At 45.8% G+C, this 18,182-nt stretch overlaps 2 protein-coding genes across 10 annotated transcripts in view; one reads left to right on the top strand and one right to left on the bottom strand.

Moving 5' to 3' along the window:
* The window catches only part of RUSC2 (RUN and SH3 domain containing 2), a 67,043-nt gene extending 62,876 nt beyond the window's left edge, over nt 1-4,167 (top strand). For all 6 annotated transcript variants that reach the window (XM_036261376.1, XM_036261381.1, XM_036261377.1 and 3 more), the window contains 7 exons: nt 550-626; nt 837-1,011; nt 1,101-1,206; nt 1,891-1,937; nt 2,374-3,178; nt 3,268-3,405; nt 3,490-4,167. In XM_036261376.1, coding sequence (XP_036117269.1) covers nt 550-626; nt 837-1,011; nt 1,101-1,206; nt 1,891-1,937; nt 2,374-3,178; nt 3,268-3,405; nt 3,490-3,691 — 1,550 coding nt within the window. In that variant the 3' untranslated portion in view covers nt 3,692-4,167. The remainder of the gene's footprint in view (nt 1-549; nt 627-836; nt 1,012-1,100; nt 1,207-1,890; nt 1,938-2,373; nt 3,179-3,267; nt 3,406-3,489) is intronic.
* A 27-nt stretch (nt 4,168-4,194) lies between these two features.
* FAM166B (family with sequence similarity 166 member B) lies at nt 4,195-6,121 on the bottom strand. 4 transcript variants are annotated; one of them, XM_036261383.1, is made up of 6 exons: nt 6,060-6,121; nt 5,453-5,676; nt 5,150-5,364; nt 4,913-4,964; nt 4,639-4,790; nt 4,195-4,361 (listed from the first exon to the last, which is right to left on the bottom strand). In XM_036261383.1, the coding sequence occupies exons 1-6, from the start codon at nt 6,119-6,121 to the stop codon at nt 4,218-4,220; spliced, it is 849 nt and encodes a 282-aa protein (XP_036117276.1). In that variant the 3' UTR covers nt 4,195-4,217. The 4 variants fall into 4 exon arrangements, with proteins under 4 accessions (XP_036117276.1, XP_036117277.1, XP_036117275.1 ...); XM_036261384.1 differs by having other exon boundaries at nt 4,213-4,361; nt 4,639-4,759; nt 4,904-4,964; nt 5,106-5,364; XM_036261382.1 differs by having other exon boundaries at nt 4,213-4,361; nt 4,639-4,836.
* Nucleotides 6,122-18,182: the final 12,061 nt, after the last annotated feature.

Below are 18,182 nucleotides of genomic sequence, written 5' to 3'. Positions count from 1 at the left end.
GAAAGGGAGTGAGAGGCAGAAGGGAGGGAGACAAGATATAATATAGTCATGTCTTCTGGATAGAGAGGAAAGTTGAAGGAATGCATGGCCTCTGCTCCCTGTGTGAAGTGGAACCAAGGGCTTGAGATTTGGCATGGCAACTTGAGAGCATAGCTGAGGGTGCCACAAGGCACACTTCAGAGAAGTGCCCTTGTCAGTCCCCGGTGGGAGTGGTCCTGGACTTTATCCAGCAGTCAGTAGCCTGGTGTCTCAGAGTGGAGAAGACAGACAGATTCATCCAGGATTGGAGTAAGAAGGCAAAGAAGTTAGGATTCTCGATAATGGGATCATTGAATTGGGTCCCAGCTGGGAGGTGAAAACAGGAGGGGCTTGAGAACTGGCCAAAAATAGGAAGTGGCCAGGTCCTGGTACCTTGGTGAGACCCATGTGCAGGGACAGAGAGATTGTGTGTGTATGGAAGCCTTTCCCCCTTCCCACTGAGGGCTCAGGCTCAGCTGAGTTGCCCAGGGACTTGCTCAGGAACCTGTTACATCAAATTCTCTCTTACAGGGCTGGTGAAAGCTGTTAACACTGCAGTGGACCTCATTGTGGCCCATTTTGGCACAAGCCGGGATCCTGGGGTGAAGGTAGGCAAGGAACTATGGAGAGCTAAGCTCTACCCTGCTGACCCTCACTTTCCCTATGCTGCCACCCTGCCTTGCTCTCTTGCATCTAGAACCCAGGGTTGGTACTTAGGGATGGGAATCACAACAAAAGTACCATGAGTGCTAAGAGGGTCAGAGAGGACCAGGGTTGGACTTCAAATGATTCCCTATACTTCCCTACTGCATACACAGGCAAAGCTGGGGAACAGTTCTGTTAGCCCCAATGTAGGCCACCTGGTTCTGAAGTACTTGTGCCCCGCGGTCCGGGCTGTGCTGGAGGATGGGCTCAAGGCCTTTGTGCTCGACGTCATCATTGGGCAACGTAAGAATATGCCATGGAGTGTGGTTGAGGCTTCTACACAACTAGGTAAGTGCTGGGTGCAAGATGGGGATCCTGGAGTGAATTTAGGGTTCCAGAGATTGGACATGTGACCTCCAACTCTGGCTTCCTCCCAGGTCCATCCACCAAGGTCCTGCATGGCCTCTACAACAAAGTCAGCCAATTCCCAGAGCTCACCAGTCACACCATGCGCTTCAACGCCTTTATCCTCGGCCTGCTGAAGTAAGTGTGTGATGATGCAGAAAGATTTGCGAGCCACCAGCCCTCTCCCTGGGCTCTGCTGCCTCTGAGGAAGCAACTCCTTAGACAGACAGAAAGGGGATCTATAGGATCTGTGGCCAGGGCCAAGGCTCACTTCCTCTCCACCTAGCTACAGCCTCTCAGTAGGTCAGTGGTTTCTCACCACACTCATAGCCCGCTAGCACTGACACCATCATGGTCTTTTGCTTTTGTAAATCCACAGTCTGGCTTATTTGGACATTAATTTGGTTCTCAGTTTCTCTGGATATTTCTCTGATCCTCTCAATTCAGCATTGCTTCCAAATCCTGCTTGACCTTAAGTCCACCTGGGAACCCATGTCATCATATTCTTCTTTCTCAAGTGTGGGACCAGGTCATCCCCTGGCTCTGTACTGTCACTCAATAGCTGCTCTGACAACCTGGGTCTTGTGCAAGATGCCTCCATTTTAGGAGGAAGTGATTGGTTGTGAATCACATGTTCACCCTCTGTTTACATTCCACTGACTTTTCAGAACTATATGACATGAAATGAACCAGGTAGCATCCCTGCCATAGAAGGGGGATGTTCACCTATGGTCTGCCCTATATCTGACCCATGTGTCTGTCTCTGTACCTTAGTATCTATGTCCATGTAAGACTCATCTCTCTTCACCTATTTCCCTACAGCATCCGGTCCCTGGAGTTCTGGTTTAATCACCTCTATAACCATGAAGGTAATGCCCAGAACCCTGCCCTGTCTTGCAAACTCAACATAGACCAGACTTCACAGGCTCAAAAGAGGGAGGCATGGCTGTCTTTTCAGATGCTAGAGGTGGAAAAGGGAACCACACAAGGTTTCATCCTCAAACTTGGGCTTCTACCCAAGTCCTTCCCCAGCTTCTGCTATGTTAGAGCCTCGCAGTCAGCAGGATACTCAGGCAATCCAGAAGTCAGGGTGACCAGGAAGCCCAGCACTTCTTTCCTCTGAACTCGGGGCTGCCAATTAAGGTCGTAGAGTTAATGCACTGCACAGCCGCAGGCATCGCCTACACTGCACCCCTCTGCATGGCACAGTGCCCAGCCTGTGCAGCATGATGCAGTAGCTCTGCCCAGGCTGCCCTTCAAAGGCCCACCCCTGTGTGGCTCAGTCTCTCTCTCTTTCTCCCCTAGATATTATCCAGACCCACTACCAGCCATGGGGCTTCCTGAGTGCAGCACATACGGTGTGCCCTGGCCTCTTTGAGGAGCTGCTGCTGCTGCTGCAGCCCCTGGCCCTGCTGCCCTTCAGCCTTGACTTGCTGTTCCAGCACCGGCTGCTGCAAAGTGGGCAGCAGCAGCGGCAGCACAAGGAACTGCTGCGCGTGTCCCAGGACCTACTGCTGTCTGCCCACTCAACGCTGCAGTTGGCCCGGGCCCGGGGCCAGGAGGACAGGGCAGCCCATGGGGAACGGGTGAAAGGTGTGGGCGCCCCAGAAGGTGGAGAAGATGAGGAGGAAGAAGAGGAGACAGAAGAGGTGGCAGAGGCAGCTGGGGGCTCAGGGTGTGGAAGGACCCGAAGTGGGCAGGCTGGCTGGTGGCACCAGCTCATGCAGAGCTCCCAGGTCTACATAGATGGCTCCACAGAGGGCTCTAGGTTCCCCCGTGGTGGCAATAATAGCTGCAGTGGCAGCAGCAATGAGAAAAAGAAAGGGGCAGGAGGTGGGGGGCCACCCCCCCGGGAGGGAGTAGTGGAGGGAGCTGAGGCCTGCCCTGCCCCTGAGGAGACCTTTGGCCAGGACAGGGGCTGGCCCTTCTGGATGGGGAGCCCCCCTGATTCTGTGCTGGCTGAGCTGAGACAAAGTCGGGAGAGAGAGGGGTCTACTGCCCCCCGAGCAGAAAATGAGGAAGGAGCCTCCGGGCCTTCACCTGGGGGCATCAAGTGGGGACACCTCTTTGGGTCTCGAAAGGCTCAGCGCGAGGTCCGGCCCACAAACAGGTGAGAGGCAGCTCATGGTGTAGACGGAGGGAGTTGGGGAGCCTGGCCTAAGCCAGGGCACAGTCAGAGCCCCGACTGCTATCCCCTAGGCTACCCTCGGACTGGCTGAGTCTGGACAAGTCCATGTTCCAACTAGTGGCGCAGACAGTGGGTGCCCGCCGGGAACCAGGGCCCAAGGAGAGCCTGCAGGAACCACACTCTCCAGCCCTGCCCTCCAAGCCCCCGTGGTGAGCCCTGGGAGACTGAAGAACTGAGGGGCTGGGTTTGGTTTTGGGTGGGGTTTCTCTGACCTCCATTTGTTGTTTCTCCAGCGAGGTAAAGGCACTGTGCCACCATCTGGCCACAGGCCCTGGACAGCTGAGCTTCCACAAGGGAGATATCCTTCGAGTGCTGGGGCCGGCTGGAGGAGACTGGCTGCGCTGCAGCCGTGGCCCTGACACTGGCCTGGTGCCTCTGGCCTACGTGACCTTGACCCCAGCTCCAAGTCCAACTCCTGGAAGCAGCCAGAACTGAGGCCCTGTGCATGCTGGTGGCCTCAAGGACCCAGACTCAGAGCCTGAGAGACCTTCCCAAGCCCTCTGGCTTGGCTACAGAGAGCAGACTGAGAGCTGGGGCCACATATCCCTGTGCTCAGTGTTAATTACTCCCCCTTAACTGTCCCATGACCTTGTCCAGACCTTTATCCACCCAGGAAAGGAGGGAAGGGATGCAGCCCTGAGCTGCCAGGACTTCCCCAGCCCATCTGGACCAGCCCTTCCATGGGTGCAGGCAAGAATGGATAGAGGTGACCAGAAGGCCCATTTGCAGGGTAGTGAGGATGATGGGTGACAGTATAAGGAGCCAGATCCCTAAGCTCCCAGATGTAAATAGGCTGTGGCCAATGCCTGGTGGTCAGAAGAGAGGAGGAGCCCAGGCTTCTGTTTATGTATGTATTTCTTTATTTATTTATTTATTATACCTATTAATAAAAAAGGTGCTTGGCCTCCAAACCATTTTCTCTTTTGCCTCCCCCTGCCCTCCAAGCCATCTCTCTTTCTTCCTAAAGGATGGCTGGGATAGATGAAAAAAGAAGCGAGAACTTGAAATCCAGGTACCTATGCCACAAGCTGCTTCTGGAAGGTGCTGAGGCCCAGAGCATCATGGGTGAGATGCCCATATGTGTGGCCAAACTGGAACTTATACCCTGTGTGGCCAAGAGAGTCTGTCACATGTAGTCAGTGGCATGGAAAAGCCGTTTATTTCTCAGCCAGTTGCCCAGACCCTCCAAGCTGCCCTCCAAAATCTGGTCCTAATTCCCTACTATGAGCTACCTCGGTTTCCTTTTCTCTCCAGTGATAAAACTGAACTACATGATCTGTGATCCCCCATATCTATTCCAACCCCCCAAACCACCTCTACCTATCATACACACTCTCTCTCGCTCTCTCTCTCTCTCTCCCTCTCTCTGGGGCCATCCTCACCTGGTACATAGCCCCCATAGTTAGGTAAAAGGCCCAGGTTCTGAGGGTAGGTCCTTGAAAGTGGGGGGAGATGGTCGAGACCCTTCTGGGCTTTGCCCTGTGAGTACATCTGTCCAAATTCCTGCAGTGCCCGGTTGGTGAGCACAGGAAAGCTGGAGCCGAAGAGGAAGCGAGCACGGGGCACATAACCAGTGAAACCTGGGGGTGTGGGGATACTGGGTCAGGACCTCCTGGGGGCCTCCCCACACCTTTAGTCATTACCCACTTCCCTCACCTGACATGAAGAACTTGTGAGGATCTCTGTCGTCCATTGAATAGGGTGAAGCCTTGGGAGGGAAGTTGACAGAAGAAAAATGGGACTATCACACTTAGCCCCTGTGCTCTAACACAAGCTCCCAGAGGGTGGAGCTGGCAGTCAAGCCCATGTCCCCAGCCTACACAGCTGTAGGGCTCCCCACTCCCACCACACTGCACTCTCCCCCCACTCCCACCCCAGCCTTCTCAGTCTCACTTGTCCTACCTCCTGCCCCAGCTCTGGCTCCTCCGCCTCCAGCTCTGGCTCCGGCTTTGGCTCTTGGTGGTCTTTCTCCAGGTCTTCTCCCTTGACCTCCTTTGGCAGCTTCTGACTCCCTTGTTCCCCATGCCACTGAGTAAAATTGTTCAGAGCCTCAGTCCAGACTTGGCTGCAGTTCTTGGCAAAGATGAACTGTGCCTGGGGGACAAAACCTGGGTGGGAAGGGGAGAAGGAAGTTCTCTGTTAGTGTTTGGGGTACACATTCAGGGATGGGGCACCTGTTCATATTTGTGTACATACCTGTGTACCCAGGGATCATGCTGGAACTGAGCCTTTTGTGCCCACGCCTGACAGGCAGGCTTCCCCTAGGAATCTCGGGAGATCTTGGAGGCCGAATGGGAGGCAGAAGTATGCGACGCACCGGGGGCCAGGCTAGGCCAGGAGCTCCTCGGAGTAGCTGACCGGTCATCTGCCCATAGGTCTGGCCCATGCTGAACCGAAGTAGTGGGCAGTGTCCAGTGTACCTGTAGCACAGGACTCACCCACTCATCTCTAGAATCCCCCTGCCTCACCCTCCCCAGAGACAGAAGCAGAGACCTCTGAAGCCCTGATCTTTTCTGAACTCAGCTTCTTGTATAATTGGAGCAGGCATTTCTCAGTTCTCCATTTTCAACCCTTTCCCTCTACTGTTACCCTGTTACCATGGAAAAGACAACACAAAGCTTTGTGGCAAGCCCAGCTACCACTATGCCTTGCTTTTCATTTTCTATCCAACACCATAGACATTCCAGCCCTGGGCCTCCTGTACAGGTATGTCCACTTGGCCCCCAAAGTCTAGGTGGCACAACTATCCCTGTACCCCTAGTCCCAGAAGCAAGCAGGGCTGTGCTCTGGGTAGAAGTCTTACCCTGGGATATAATGAGGATTCTGAGGGTTCAGCCCCGGTATGAAGGTGCTGGCCATAGCCATGGGAACACAGGCAGTTCCGTTTGTTTCCCTTTGAGCAGAGGCTCTGGGCTGTTTACACTGTGTCCAGGGCTGTGGGGCGGAGCCAGAGGCAGGGGCGGGGCTAAGGGAGGAGAGAGGGGAAGGGGCACTAGCGTGAATGACTGCCAGGGCCAAAGCCAGTGCATCTGGAGAGCAGAGGCTCACAGGTCTCTCCACCCCAGAGGAAATGCAGTCTTGCCCCCTGGAGTCATAGAAGAGTCTCAGTACTGCCTCCCACTCCAAGGAATTCCTGAGGGGGGATGTGGAAGAGCAAAAATTGTTAGGTCTATTCAGCTTTATCTCAAAAGAGGACACTTTTTAAAAATATATATGTTGTTACTGATTTTAGAGAGAGATGAAGGGACAGGGAGAGAGAGAGAAAGAGACATAAATGAGAGAGCAAAACATTGATGGGCTGCCTCCTGCATGTCTCCTACTGGGGATCAAGCCTGGAACCCCAACATGTGCCCCGACTGAGATTCGAATTGGTGACCCCTCGATGCATGGGATGAGGCTCAACCAACAGCCATACCAGCCAGGGCAGGACCCTTCCTTCTTAAGGCCTCATCTGAGCAGCTGCCTGAGGAGATGTGGATTCTGCTCCTTGTGAGTCATGATTAAATGTGATGGAGTTCCTTGGAAAAAGAGAGTGTCTAAGGGGAGCCCAGAGGGGAGGTGACAGGGGAAAAAAGGAAACTAGAGACCTCTAGGCAGTGACATTGTGAGTTTTCAATAGTATAACTTGACACTTATTTATTGAATACCTACTATAATCTAGATCATCATCCATTCAACAATATGCCACTCTCTGCTAGGCACACTTCATGGTGGCAGAATGCGTACTATGTAGGAGTAAGAAAACCTAAGCTTTATGTGATTTTGGGCAAGTCATTTACTATCTCTAACCCTCATTGCCATTTATAAAATGCAGATACTACTACTCACCCTGCTGTTGTTGTGAGCCTCAAATTCTTGTATGCAAATGTTTTTTGTAACAGTAAAGGCCATGAGCCCGGCTGGTATGGCTCAGTGGATGAGCATTGACCCATGCACCAAGAGGTCACCAGTTCGATTCCTGGTCAGGGCACATACCCGGGTCGCAGGCCAGTCCCCAATGGGGGTATGCAAGAGGCAGCCAACTGATGTTCTCTCTCATGAATGTTTCTATCTCTCTCTCTCCCTCTCTAAAAAATCAATAAAGAAAAAAAATAAAGACCATGAAGCCAGAGGGGGAAAGAGTACAGGCATAAAGTCCAGCAGTCATGACTCCTAATAGCTTGTTCCCTTGAGCTGACTTAACTTCTTCTGAACCTGAATTCTCTAAACTCTAATGTGAAGGTTAATATAATGTAACCTACAAGGTGCTGTTAAGGATAGTCAGATAGTGTATGTAAAAGAACTCGGCACACAGCTACTAAAATTTAATTTTCTTCCCTATTGTCTGGTATTGTCTCTAAGTTTCTAATACATATGGAAATCAATGAATAGTTAGTAAAGTCAGTGGATACAAGTTGTTGTTATTGTTTTGTTTTTTTACTGTGGGGATTAAAGGAAAAGAGATATGAGGGTAATGTTGGGATTTAAGACTAGGGGGCAAATTAAAATATGTTAAGAAAAGAATTCAGATTCTAAGAGAAATAGAGACCCAGAGGAAGGGATCTCAGAGAGGTTGGAGAGCATGATTAGAGCTCAGCTCTGGGGTCCATCAAGGCCAGGCCAGTCTGCCTTTCCAGGATTCTCTGCCTTTCTCCTCTACCCCAGACTGTGACAGTGCCTCGTGTGACTAAGCCCACATCACTGACTTCTCAGGAACTGCACAAGAGCACTGGGTCCCAAGGAATACCTCTCATGTTCCCCACTGTTCTGCCAAGGACAGCCTTGGTGTGCGTCATTTAGAGCTAGAGTTGCAGGGGAATTGGCTCATAGATAAGGAAATGTAGCAGCGATTTTCAGCCTTTTTCATCTCATGGCACATATAAACGAATGACTAATTCTGTGGCACACCAAAAAATATATTTTTGCCAATCTGACAAAAAAAATGAGTAAAATTTTGATTCATTCACACCAGACAGCTATTGTTTTGTTGGCTTTTGTCATTTTTTAATTTGACAATCTAAAATAAAAGAGGTCAGTGCCCCTGACTAAATACGTAGTCAGGTTTGCATATTTCAAAAATTCTTGCGGCACACCAGTTGAAAATCGCTGTGCTAGAGTGAGGGAGGGGAGAGCCCAGAATAGCAGTAGTGTGTCAAGGTTAACAACCTGGACATTTGGATTCTATAACAGACACTGTTGGTTGCACACCTCATACCTATTCCCTACCCCGTCTTCATTTTTCCTAACAGAACCTTAATTTCATTCTGCCAAACAGCCAGCAACGTCAGGGGAGCTTGGAGCCAGCCTTATGAATGAGTCTAGATTAGTCTAAGCCCATCACAGTGGTCCCATACTTCTTGCCAGTGATAGGCTAGCATAAGTTTGTGGCACTCTGGAAATATGAAAGGAAGTCTAGGATGAGGGAGGGTCCGAGGAAGAGTTTCTTTGCTCTTAAAAAAGATGCACAACAAATTAAAAAGAAAGAGATGGACAAGAAGGAATGATGCCTTTTCCTGCCTCTAGAAGTTCTGTGGATGTGATGATGGAACTTGGGCAGGCATCGTGAAACCTTATGGAAAGCTAAACTAATCTGGGGACAAAGCCTGAATACACTAAGGGTGGGTGGTAGAGTAGACAGGCCTGGGTCCTTGATGGTAATGTAGAGCCACTGATTTAACTAACCTTTTTATGTGAAATAACTTCATTATTAAGGTGACTTTAGTTTTTCTTTTACTTAGAACCAAAGGCTGATGCATTAAAACAAACAAACAAACAAAAATGCCCCACCTGCAGTGGAATGAGCATTGTCCCATGGACTGAGAGGTCCTGGTACAATTCCTGGCCAGGGCACATGATTGGGTTGCAGGCTCGATCCCCTAGTAGGGGGCATGGAGGAGGCAGCCAATTAGTGCTTCACTCTCCCTCTCCCTTCCTGTCTCTCTATAAAAATCAATTAAAAATCTATATATGCCTGACCCCATCTACATTTTGGGGGGAATTAGTGCTCTGATATTTATTTATTTTGTTTGTTTTGTTAATCCTCACCTGAGGATATTTTTTCCATTGATTTTTAGAGAGAGTGGAAGGAAATAAGATGGATGCTAGTGCCCACCCAGTGTGGCTCAGTGGTTGAGTGTCAACCCATGCACCAAGAGGTCACCGGTTTGATTCCTAGTCAGGGTACATGCCCAGATTGTGGACCTGGTCCCGGGGCAGGGCGGGGGGGCATGCTGGAGGCAGCCAATCGATGTTCTTTCTCATCAATGTTTTTATCTCTCTTCCTCTCCCTTTCTCTCTAAAATCAATAAAGAAAAATTATTTAAAAAAAAAAAAAAAGGTTGGTAACATGCAGAGTTGATAGTCCTTCACGTTAGGCAATCTTATAAAAGTCAGAACCAAAACAAGACTGATCACTATCACCTTTATATTCAACATTATTCTAGATGGTCTAGATAGTGCATGAAATAAAAATAATAAAGAATCATAAATGTTTCGAAACATTTTATCTGCTTAACTATAAAACCCTGAGAAGCCACTGAAAAACAATGGCAACTAATAATAGTACTGTAAGATGGCTTATTACATGAAAAATATATTTAAATGTCAATAGCTTTCTTATTAACCAGCATTACCAGTGAGATGACACATTGGAGGACTTCTAGTTCCAGCATTATGACAAGATAGGTGTTCTTCACAGGAGTTATTGAAAGTAAATCAACTATATATGGTATAGGTCACTGTGTTTGTTTTTCAACAATTTTACTAGATTCTAATCCCTAGAGCAATCACTAAGAAATTGACTAAATCATAAATTTAAAAAAAAAAAAAAAACAGGAAAATTAGAATAGTATGCTAAAAAATATATATATTTTTAATTCTCACCCAAGGATATTTTTCCATCTGTCCTCAGATAGAGTGGGAGGGAGAGAGAGAGAGAAACATCAGTGTGAGAGCAACACATCGTCTGGTTGCCTCACACACGACCCCGACCAGGGCCAGGGTCAGGGACTGAACCGCAATCAAGTTACATGCCCTTGACCAGAATCGAACCCACAAGTCTTTGTCCTTGGGCCAACGTTCCAACTGCTGAGCAAAACCAGCCAGGGCTAAAAATACTTATTTAAACCAAAAGAAGGTAGCAAAGGAGGAACAGAGGAATAAAACAAAACAAAGCAAAAAGGTCATGAGACAAAACCTGCATATGATTTTTCATAGGAGCATCATTCATAACAATTCAAAAATGGAAACAACTCAAATGACCTTCAACTGATGAATAGATAATCATGGTATATTCATACAATGAAACATTATTCAGCCATAAAAAGAATAAAGTACTTGTCAACCAATGGTTGTTGGTGCCAATTCAACGCCAACAGGAATGCCAAATTTGGGGTGCGGTGAAAAAGGAAACTTTATTCAGTGCAAACAGCTCGATAGTGTTACAGCTCAATTATGAAGCAGTACAGCTGTGAAACAGGCACAGCTATGATGTGGCCCTGGAGAAAGGCAACCCTGGGGAAGATGGCTCTTGGCCAAGCCCCCTCTCTGGCTAGACAGCTCTGCTCTGCTCCACTCTGATTTGGCAAGATATCTTTGGTGTTTCAGCTCCAGCTAGGGAAATGTGGTCTTCAGTCTTTGGTAGAAAGAGAAAGTGAGCCACAGGGGAGCTGACTTATATAGAGAGAAGTCCTCACCCCTGATCCCTGATTGGTTCATCCTCTTGCAAATGAAGGCTCCAAATCCTCACCTGAAGTTTGATTGGTCCAATGGCACTATCCTGATTAGTCATAATGGAGCCATTCTGATTGGTCAGTAAAGATGCTGTTGAGGATATAGCTGCATAGCTCCAACTGGATGGAGTAAGTCTCAGTCCTACTGGTTGAAATACAATTCCAAGATCTCCTTTATAAGGACTGGCTCAGATGGCAGGAACAGCGTGTAGGCAGGCACTTCAGTGTGGGAGGCAGGCAGTGCAGTGCAGGCTTCTCCTTGAGTGCACTTCTGAAGAGAGGCCCCTGTTTAGAAATGGCTGCTAGGCTCTGTTTTAAAATTTGAGCCCATTTAGCCACCAGCCCTTCTTAGTAGCTATCTTCTCGTTCATGGTCCCATTACTGATACATGCTGTAACATGAATGAACCTTGAAAGCATGTTAAGTAAAAGCAGCAAAATACAAGAGATCATATATTGTATATGAATCCATATATGAAATGTCTAAAAGAGGCAAATCTATATAGTCAGAAAGTGAATTAATGGTTATCTAGGGCTGGGGGTAAGGGAGCTTGCGGGGGATATAGGGAATAACTACTAAGCCCATGAGTTTTCTCCAAGGGGTGACAAAAAATTTCTAGAACTGATTGTGGTGATAGTTGCACAACTCTGTAAATATAATAAAACTTATTGAACTGTATACTTAAAATGGGTGAATTATATGGTATGTGAATTATATCTCAGTATAAAGCTGATAAAAAATAAAATTGTAAAATACCCCACAAAAAGCAACCAAAATCTAATGTTAAAAGATAAAGGAGCCCGGCTGATGTGGCTCAGTGGATTGAGTGTCGCCCCATAGACTGAGGGGGTCCCTGTTCTATTCCCAGTCGTCAGGGCACATGCCCAGGTTGTGGGCTCAATCCCCAGTAGGGGGCGTGCAGGAGGCAGCCAGTCGATGCTTCTGTCTCACATCGATGTTTCTCTCTCTCCTTTCCTCTCTTTCTAAAAAAATCAATAAAAACTTATTTAAAAAAAAAAAAAGGAAAGGGAGAACAAGATGGGAAAAACAAATCAAAATCAAATTGGGCTTATTCTATAAATGCAAAGTCAGTTTAACACAGAAAATTAATGTAAAGTGTTATTGTTTAGAAATCTTTTCTCCCTATCACCACCTCCATAGACAGAGTGTACTTTGGGCTTGGCCCTATGACTTGCTTTGGCCACTGGAATGTTGACAGACATGGTGTGATCTAAAGACATGAAAAGCAGTTGCAAAACTGTGCTTATCTTCTTACCCTTCTTCCATCACCGCAAGAACATGCCAGGCTGTACTGCTGGTCCCAGGAGAAGTGAGAAACAGATGAAGCACAGCAAAACCATCCAGCCAGTCCCAGTTTAGAATGCTGACCCCAGTCAACCCACAAATTTATGAAAATAAATAATTGTTGTATTATGGCACTGACTTTTGAATGGTTACCTACTTGGAACTTTTTTGAAAACAGCTAATTGGTATAGGTAGCTACAAAAAAACTACAGTGAACATGAACCTTAATAGTGAAACATTAAAAGCATTCTTTTAAAGATCAGGAACAAGATACGAGGGTCTACTTCACTACTTCACTCAACATTATATTGAAGGTCTTAAGCAAGGGAATAGAAATTAAAGGTATAAATATTAGTCAGAAAGAAAAACATAGGAAATATTTTGGATTTGATTCAGAGTGAGATGACAGAAGGTTTAAAGCAGAGAGATAAAATGATCTGACTTGCACATTAAAAGGAATATTTGGCAGCTGTGTAGAGAATAAGCTGTAGGGCAGCAGTCCTCAACCTGTGGGTCACGACCCCTTTGGGGGTCGAACGACCCTTTCACAGGGGTCGCCTAAGACCATCAGAAAACACATATTTCCGATGGCGATTCATAACAGTAGCAAAATTACAGTTATAAAGTAGCAACAAAAATAATTTTATGGTTTGGGGTCACCACAGCATGAGGAACCGTATTAAAGGGTCGCGGCATTAGGAAGGTCGAGAACCACTGCTGTAGGGAAACAAGGATGTAAGCAGGGAGACCAGAAAGGAGGCTATTGCAACAATCCAGACAAGAGACAGTAGTGGATCAGACTAGGTTAGAAGCAGTGGAAATGTCTGAAACGGTCAGGTTATAGATAGATTTCAAATGTAGAGCATACACAATTTGCTGATGGGCTAGATATGGGATAAAGAGAAAAAGAGGAGTCAGAATAACTGAATTATCTTGCCTGAGCAACTAATAGATTGGATTTATCAAGATGGGGAAGCCTTAAAGAAAAGCTGGGAAGAGGGGCGAGATTCAAGAGTTCTGTTTTGTATTCATCAGTTTTGAAAAGCCAATTAGATATCCAACTGGAGATGATGAGTAAGCAATTGATTATAGGAGTGTAGAGTTCAGAGAAGAGATTGGACTGAGAGGAGAAAATGGTAGTCATTAGAATATAAATAGTATTTAAAGCCTTGGAGTTATGGAATGACAAACTGTGTATGTATGTAGAGAGAAGAGAAGTCCAACGATGGGGTTCTGGATACACCACTATTTAGAGGTCACGAAGATGAATATCAGCAAAAGAGACCTAAGAAGAAGAAGCCAATAAAACTTAAGAAAGTAATTCAAAATTTGATAATGGTATTATGGTTACATAGAAAATGACCTTAGCAGGTAATGCTAATGAAGTGTCACAATGCCTGAAACTTAAGTTCAAATGGTACAATAAAAATTATATGAGCCCTGGCCGGTTTGGCTCAGCAGTTAGAGAGTCGGCCTGCGGTCCAGAGAGACCCAGGTTTGGTTCCCACTAAGGGCACATACCTCGGTTGCAATCTGTCCCCGGCTCTGGTTGGGTCGTGCAGGTGGCAGCCACTCGATGTGTCCCTTTCACATTGATGTTTCTCTCTCTCTCTCTCTCTCTCTTCCTCTCTCTCCCTCCCACTCTATCTGAACAAAAAATGGAAAAATGTCTTCGGGTGAGGATTAAAAAAAAAAAAATTATATGATATGAGCCCTGGCCAGTGGGGCTCATTTGGTTGGAGCATCAATCCCCGGTTGGGGTGCATACAGAAGGCAACTGATCAATGTTTCTTTCTCACATCAGTGTTTCTCTTCCCCCGCCCCCACCTCCAAAAATCAATAAAAACATATCCTTGGGTGAGGATTTTTAAAAAGTATATGATATGATATCCAATCATACCACATGAGAGAGAGAACAAACACAATAAAATGTAAACAGTTGTTGAATCTAGGTGGGAGTACACAGGTGTGCATTGTGCATTTCTTCAACTTTTTTGCATGTTTGAAATTTTTTGTAATAAAGAGATGGTGGGGACTATTTTGAGAACAGGTGATTGATATATATTTAATTTAATTGATTTAATTTAATTGTTCTTCCTAAAACCAAATAACCTATATCCCTAATACCCAGATTATGGTCTTTAAACACCATTTCCAATTAAAAGGAACCATGAATCATTGGGAAAAATTGCCGATACCAGTTGTAGTCTAAGAATGCAAAAATTAGCCTGGAAGATTTTATATCAAAGAGCAAGAAACGTTAAGGGTCACATCAAAAGGACTCTCAGGTGCCAACTTGAATAAGTTCCCATTGGCCAAAATAGGACAATTTAAGCATCAAAATGTTTACAAATTGTCAATGATTGAGACACATCATATATGTGTTAAATTATAAGTTTATAATAGTACTAAAAAACCTCACTGGTTCCTGTTGGAGGATGCTAGGTAACCAACTCGTTATTTTAAAAGCTGATAAAAGGGAAACAAGCATTTTTCTTGCTTTCCTACATGAAATATAGCTCTAGGGAACAAATAGTTAATGTGAAAAAGTTTCTCTTTGTAGAGGTATTTATTCTACCTAACAAAGAAGGAATGGAAGAATGAGAATATTAAGTTCTGATTCCTATATTAATGAACTTAGACCAGTGGTTCTCAATCAGGGACATTTTGCCCCCCACGGGACAATTGCAATTGTCTAGAGACATTTTTGGTTGTCATAATTGAGGGAGTTACTACTGACATCCAGTGGGTAGAGGCTAGAGATGCTGCTAAACACCCTATATTACATAGGACAGCTCCCTACAATAAAAATTATCTGGCCCAAAATGTCAGTAGCGCCAAGTTTGAGCTATGCTGGTATAGACAATGATCATCATTAGTTACTAACATCACAAAATGACCACCAGTGTATGCCTCCTAGTAAATATACTAAAACCACCTATGAATTAGTTTTAAAATAATAATCAAATATAAATCTCATTAAGTCTCTAACAATTTACTAACAATTAGAGCTGAGGATTACACCAGAAGAAGCTCAGCAAAATTCAGACTTTGAGAAACTCGATAGATAAATGACCTACTTTCTTTAAAAACAATTAAGCCCAGCTGGTGTGGCTCAGTGGATTGAGAGTTGTCCCAGGGACTGAGAGGTCCCCATTCTATTCCTGGTCAGGGCACATGCCTGGATTGTGGGCTAGATCCCCTAGTAGGGGTCATGCAGGAGGCAGCCGATCCATGTTTCTCTCTCACATTTTTAATCCTCACTCAAGGATATTTTTTCCATTTTTTTTTTTTTTTCAGATGGAGTGGGAGGGAAGGAGAGAGAGGGAGAGAGAGAGAGAAAAAGAAATATCGATGTGAGAGAGACACATCAACTGGTTGCCTCCTGCATGACCTCAACCAGAGCCCGGATGAACTGCAACCGAGGTACGTGCCCTTGGCTGGAATTGAACTTGCAACTCATTGATCTGAGGACCAACGCTCTAGCGCTAAGCCAAACTGGCCAGGGCTAAAAAAAAATTGTAATCACTAAATAAGGAAAAAAGATGGCGAGTACACGTAAAGATTTTTTTTTAATTTAAGAGACATCTCAGCTGCAAAATATGACCCTTACTTGCATTTTGATTCACATAAACAATTTTTAAAACTAAATATTTATAAAACAATGGGGAAAATGTATATAACTAGACACTTGATGACATTAACAAATTGTTAATTTTGTAGGTGTGACAGTGATACTGTGATTTTGTTTTAAAGAAGAATCCTTATCTTTTAGAGATAACATACTGAAATATTTATTGCTGAAATTCTCTAATGTCAGAAATATGCACAAAATAACTGGGTGGGGGAAGAGGGTTGGGGTATAAGTTAAACAAAATTGGCCATGAGTTGGTCATTGGAGAATCACTGGCAGATACATGAAGCTGGTATGTTTACTCAGTCACTGATGGCAACAGTACAACTAAGGCAAGGGTCTCCAACAAAATGATCTTACTCACCCAAGGTAAATAAGGGTCCATTGTTCTATTTCCTGTTCTTTTTTTTTTTTTTTTACTGTTTGACATTTTCCATCATAAAAAGTTTGAAAAACAACAAAAGCATCTTCTAATAGCCTAACTCAAGAAACATTTAAAATTTATCTTAGCAGGTCCCTCTGCACTATTTAATGCTGTTTATTATTCCATTTTTCCTAAACTCTCCATTCCTTAGATTCCACGGCACCAGACTCTCTAAATTCTCTTCCTATCTTTCAGGTTTTCTTCTCAGTCTCCTTCAGACTTCTCTTCCTCCATCTGCCCTTTAATGTTGGTTTTCCCCAGGATTCCACTGCCAGCCTATTTCCCCTCTATACACCCTACTTGCATGATGGCATTCACCTTCAGTTTTACCATCACCCCTTTGTTTATGGCAATCACTTACCTTCTTCCACTCAACCTGTCCTCCTCCTGGATTCTTTATCTCAATTGATATCTCCCATCATCTAAGCTAGAAATTTAAAAAATTATCCTGGCTGGTGCTTTTTCTCTCCACAGGACTGACTTTGGATACTAATCAATGGGCAATTTTTCCGATATTACTTGGGATTTTCCCTCCTGTCCTTCCCTGTAATCCCTATCCTAGTTCAGTCCCTCATCGGCTCCTAACTGGATCAATGTCAGGTCTTCCTTCCTAAGCAGACTCCCTGCCTCCATACAACCACCACAGCAGTCTTTCTTAAACAGGTACCTGGCTCCTCTGCTTGGAAGTACTATCTATCAACTATAATAATTCTCAAACTTGGATAAAGGGTCATATACGTGTCGACTAAAGTTATCTATTATGATATTATGTGAACAAAATGAGGCATAAATTGTTAGTATGTATAGCTCTCATACTTCTATAAAAAGCAAACTTACAAATTAAATAGTTGTAGATGTTAACATTAATTTAATGGGATGAATGAGCTTGTTTTGCTAAGACCAAATTGTCTCTGGAAGAATGAATATGATGCTCATGGTCCAAAGCACAGGTTTCTCCAAATTGGTCTGTCTCCGCTGGCTCTGGAAGGACTGTGCATCTCTCCTGTTCTCTCCAAACTTGTGCACAAAACCTTCCCTCACTGAGATAGCAACTGGCCTTCTCCTGACCCTAATGCATCTTTTATCATTTAAGACTGCCTTTATTTATTCTTTTCTCATTAGCCCTTGACAAAGAGTACTTGGCCCCAATTCTCATAAACATGGAACATATCTCTTTTCAGCTTACTACAGAAACAGAAATAGAAACACAGTACTTTCGAATTTTTCTACAGAACTCAGCCGTGCTCTTTCCACAGCCTATTTCACTCCTGAGGCTCGAAGCCTCCACTCCCGCCGCCCTGCATTCCACCGCTAGGTGGCGTTCACCGCCGCCCACGTCAGGGAGCCGCCGCCAGTATCAAGCGACATCACCCATCCCAGGCGATGATTGGCTACTTCGCCAGAGAAGAACCGGAAGCGCAGCGTAAGGCGAGTACACAGGGTCCCGAAACAGTGCGTGCGCATTTAGGACTCGACGCCGATTTAGACCGCAGTTGCAACTCCTCCTCCGGCCTGAGGGGGCAGATCGGATTCCTCTGTGATGGAGGGAGGAACCTGCTGCTAAGGGCTGGGCCACGCTGAGGGGAGGAGTCACGTTGAGAGGAGGGGTCACAATGACTGGTGGAGTCACTCTGAGAGGTGGGGGTCTCACTGCGTGGAAAGAACACGCAGAGAGGTGTCTTGCCGAGAGGTTCTGGTACACACTGACGTTAGCAGTGTGATACTGAGGAAAGGCTCCCCTGAAGGGGAGGGGTCTCATTGAGGAGGAGAGGGGTCTTCGAGGGGAAGGACCCCTTGAGGGGCGGAGTTTGGCCTAGGGGTAGGATCTCCCGGAAGGAGGGGCTTCCCTGCAGG

Source organism: Molossus molossus, unplaced genomic scaffold (genome assembly GCF_014108415.1).
Source record: "Molossus molossus isolate mMolMol1 unplaced genomic scaffold, mMolMol1.p scaffold_m16_p_14, whole genome shotgun sequence".
Taxonomy (NCBI): domain Eukaryota; kingdom Metazoa; phylum Chordata; class Mammalia; order Chiroptera; family Molossidae; genus Molossus; species Molossus molossus.
This window is presented reverse-complemented; position numbering and strand designations above follow the sequence as displayed.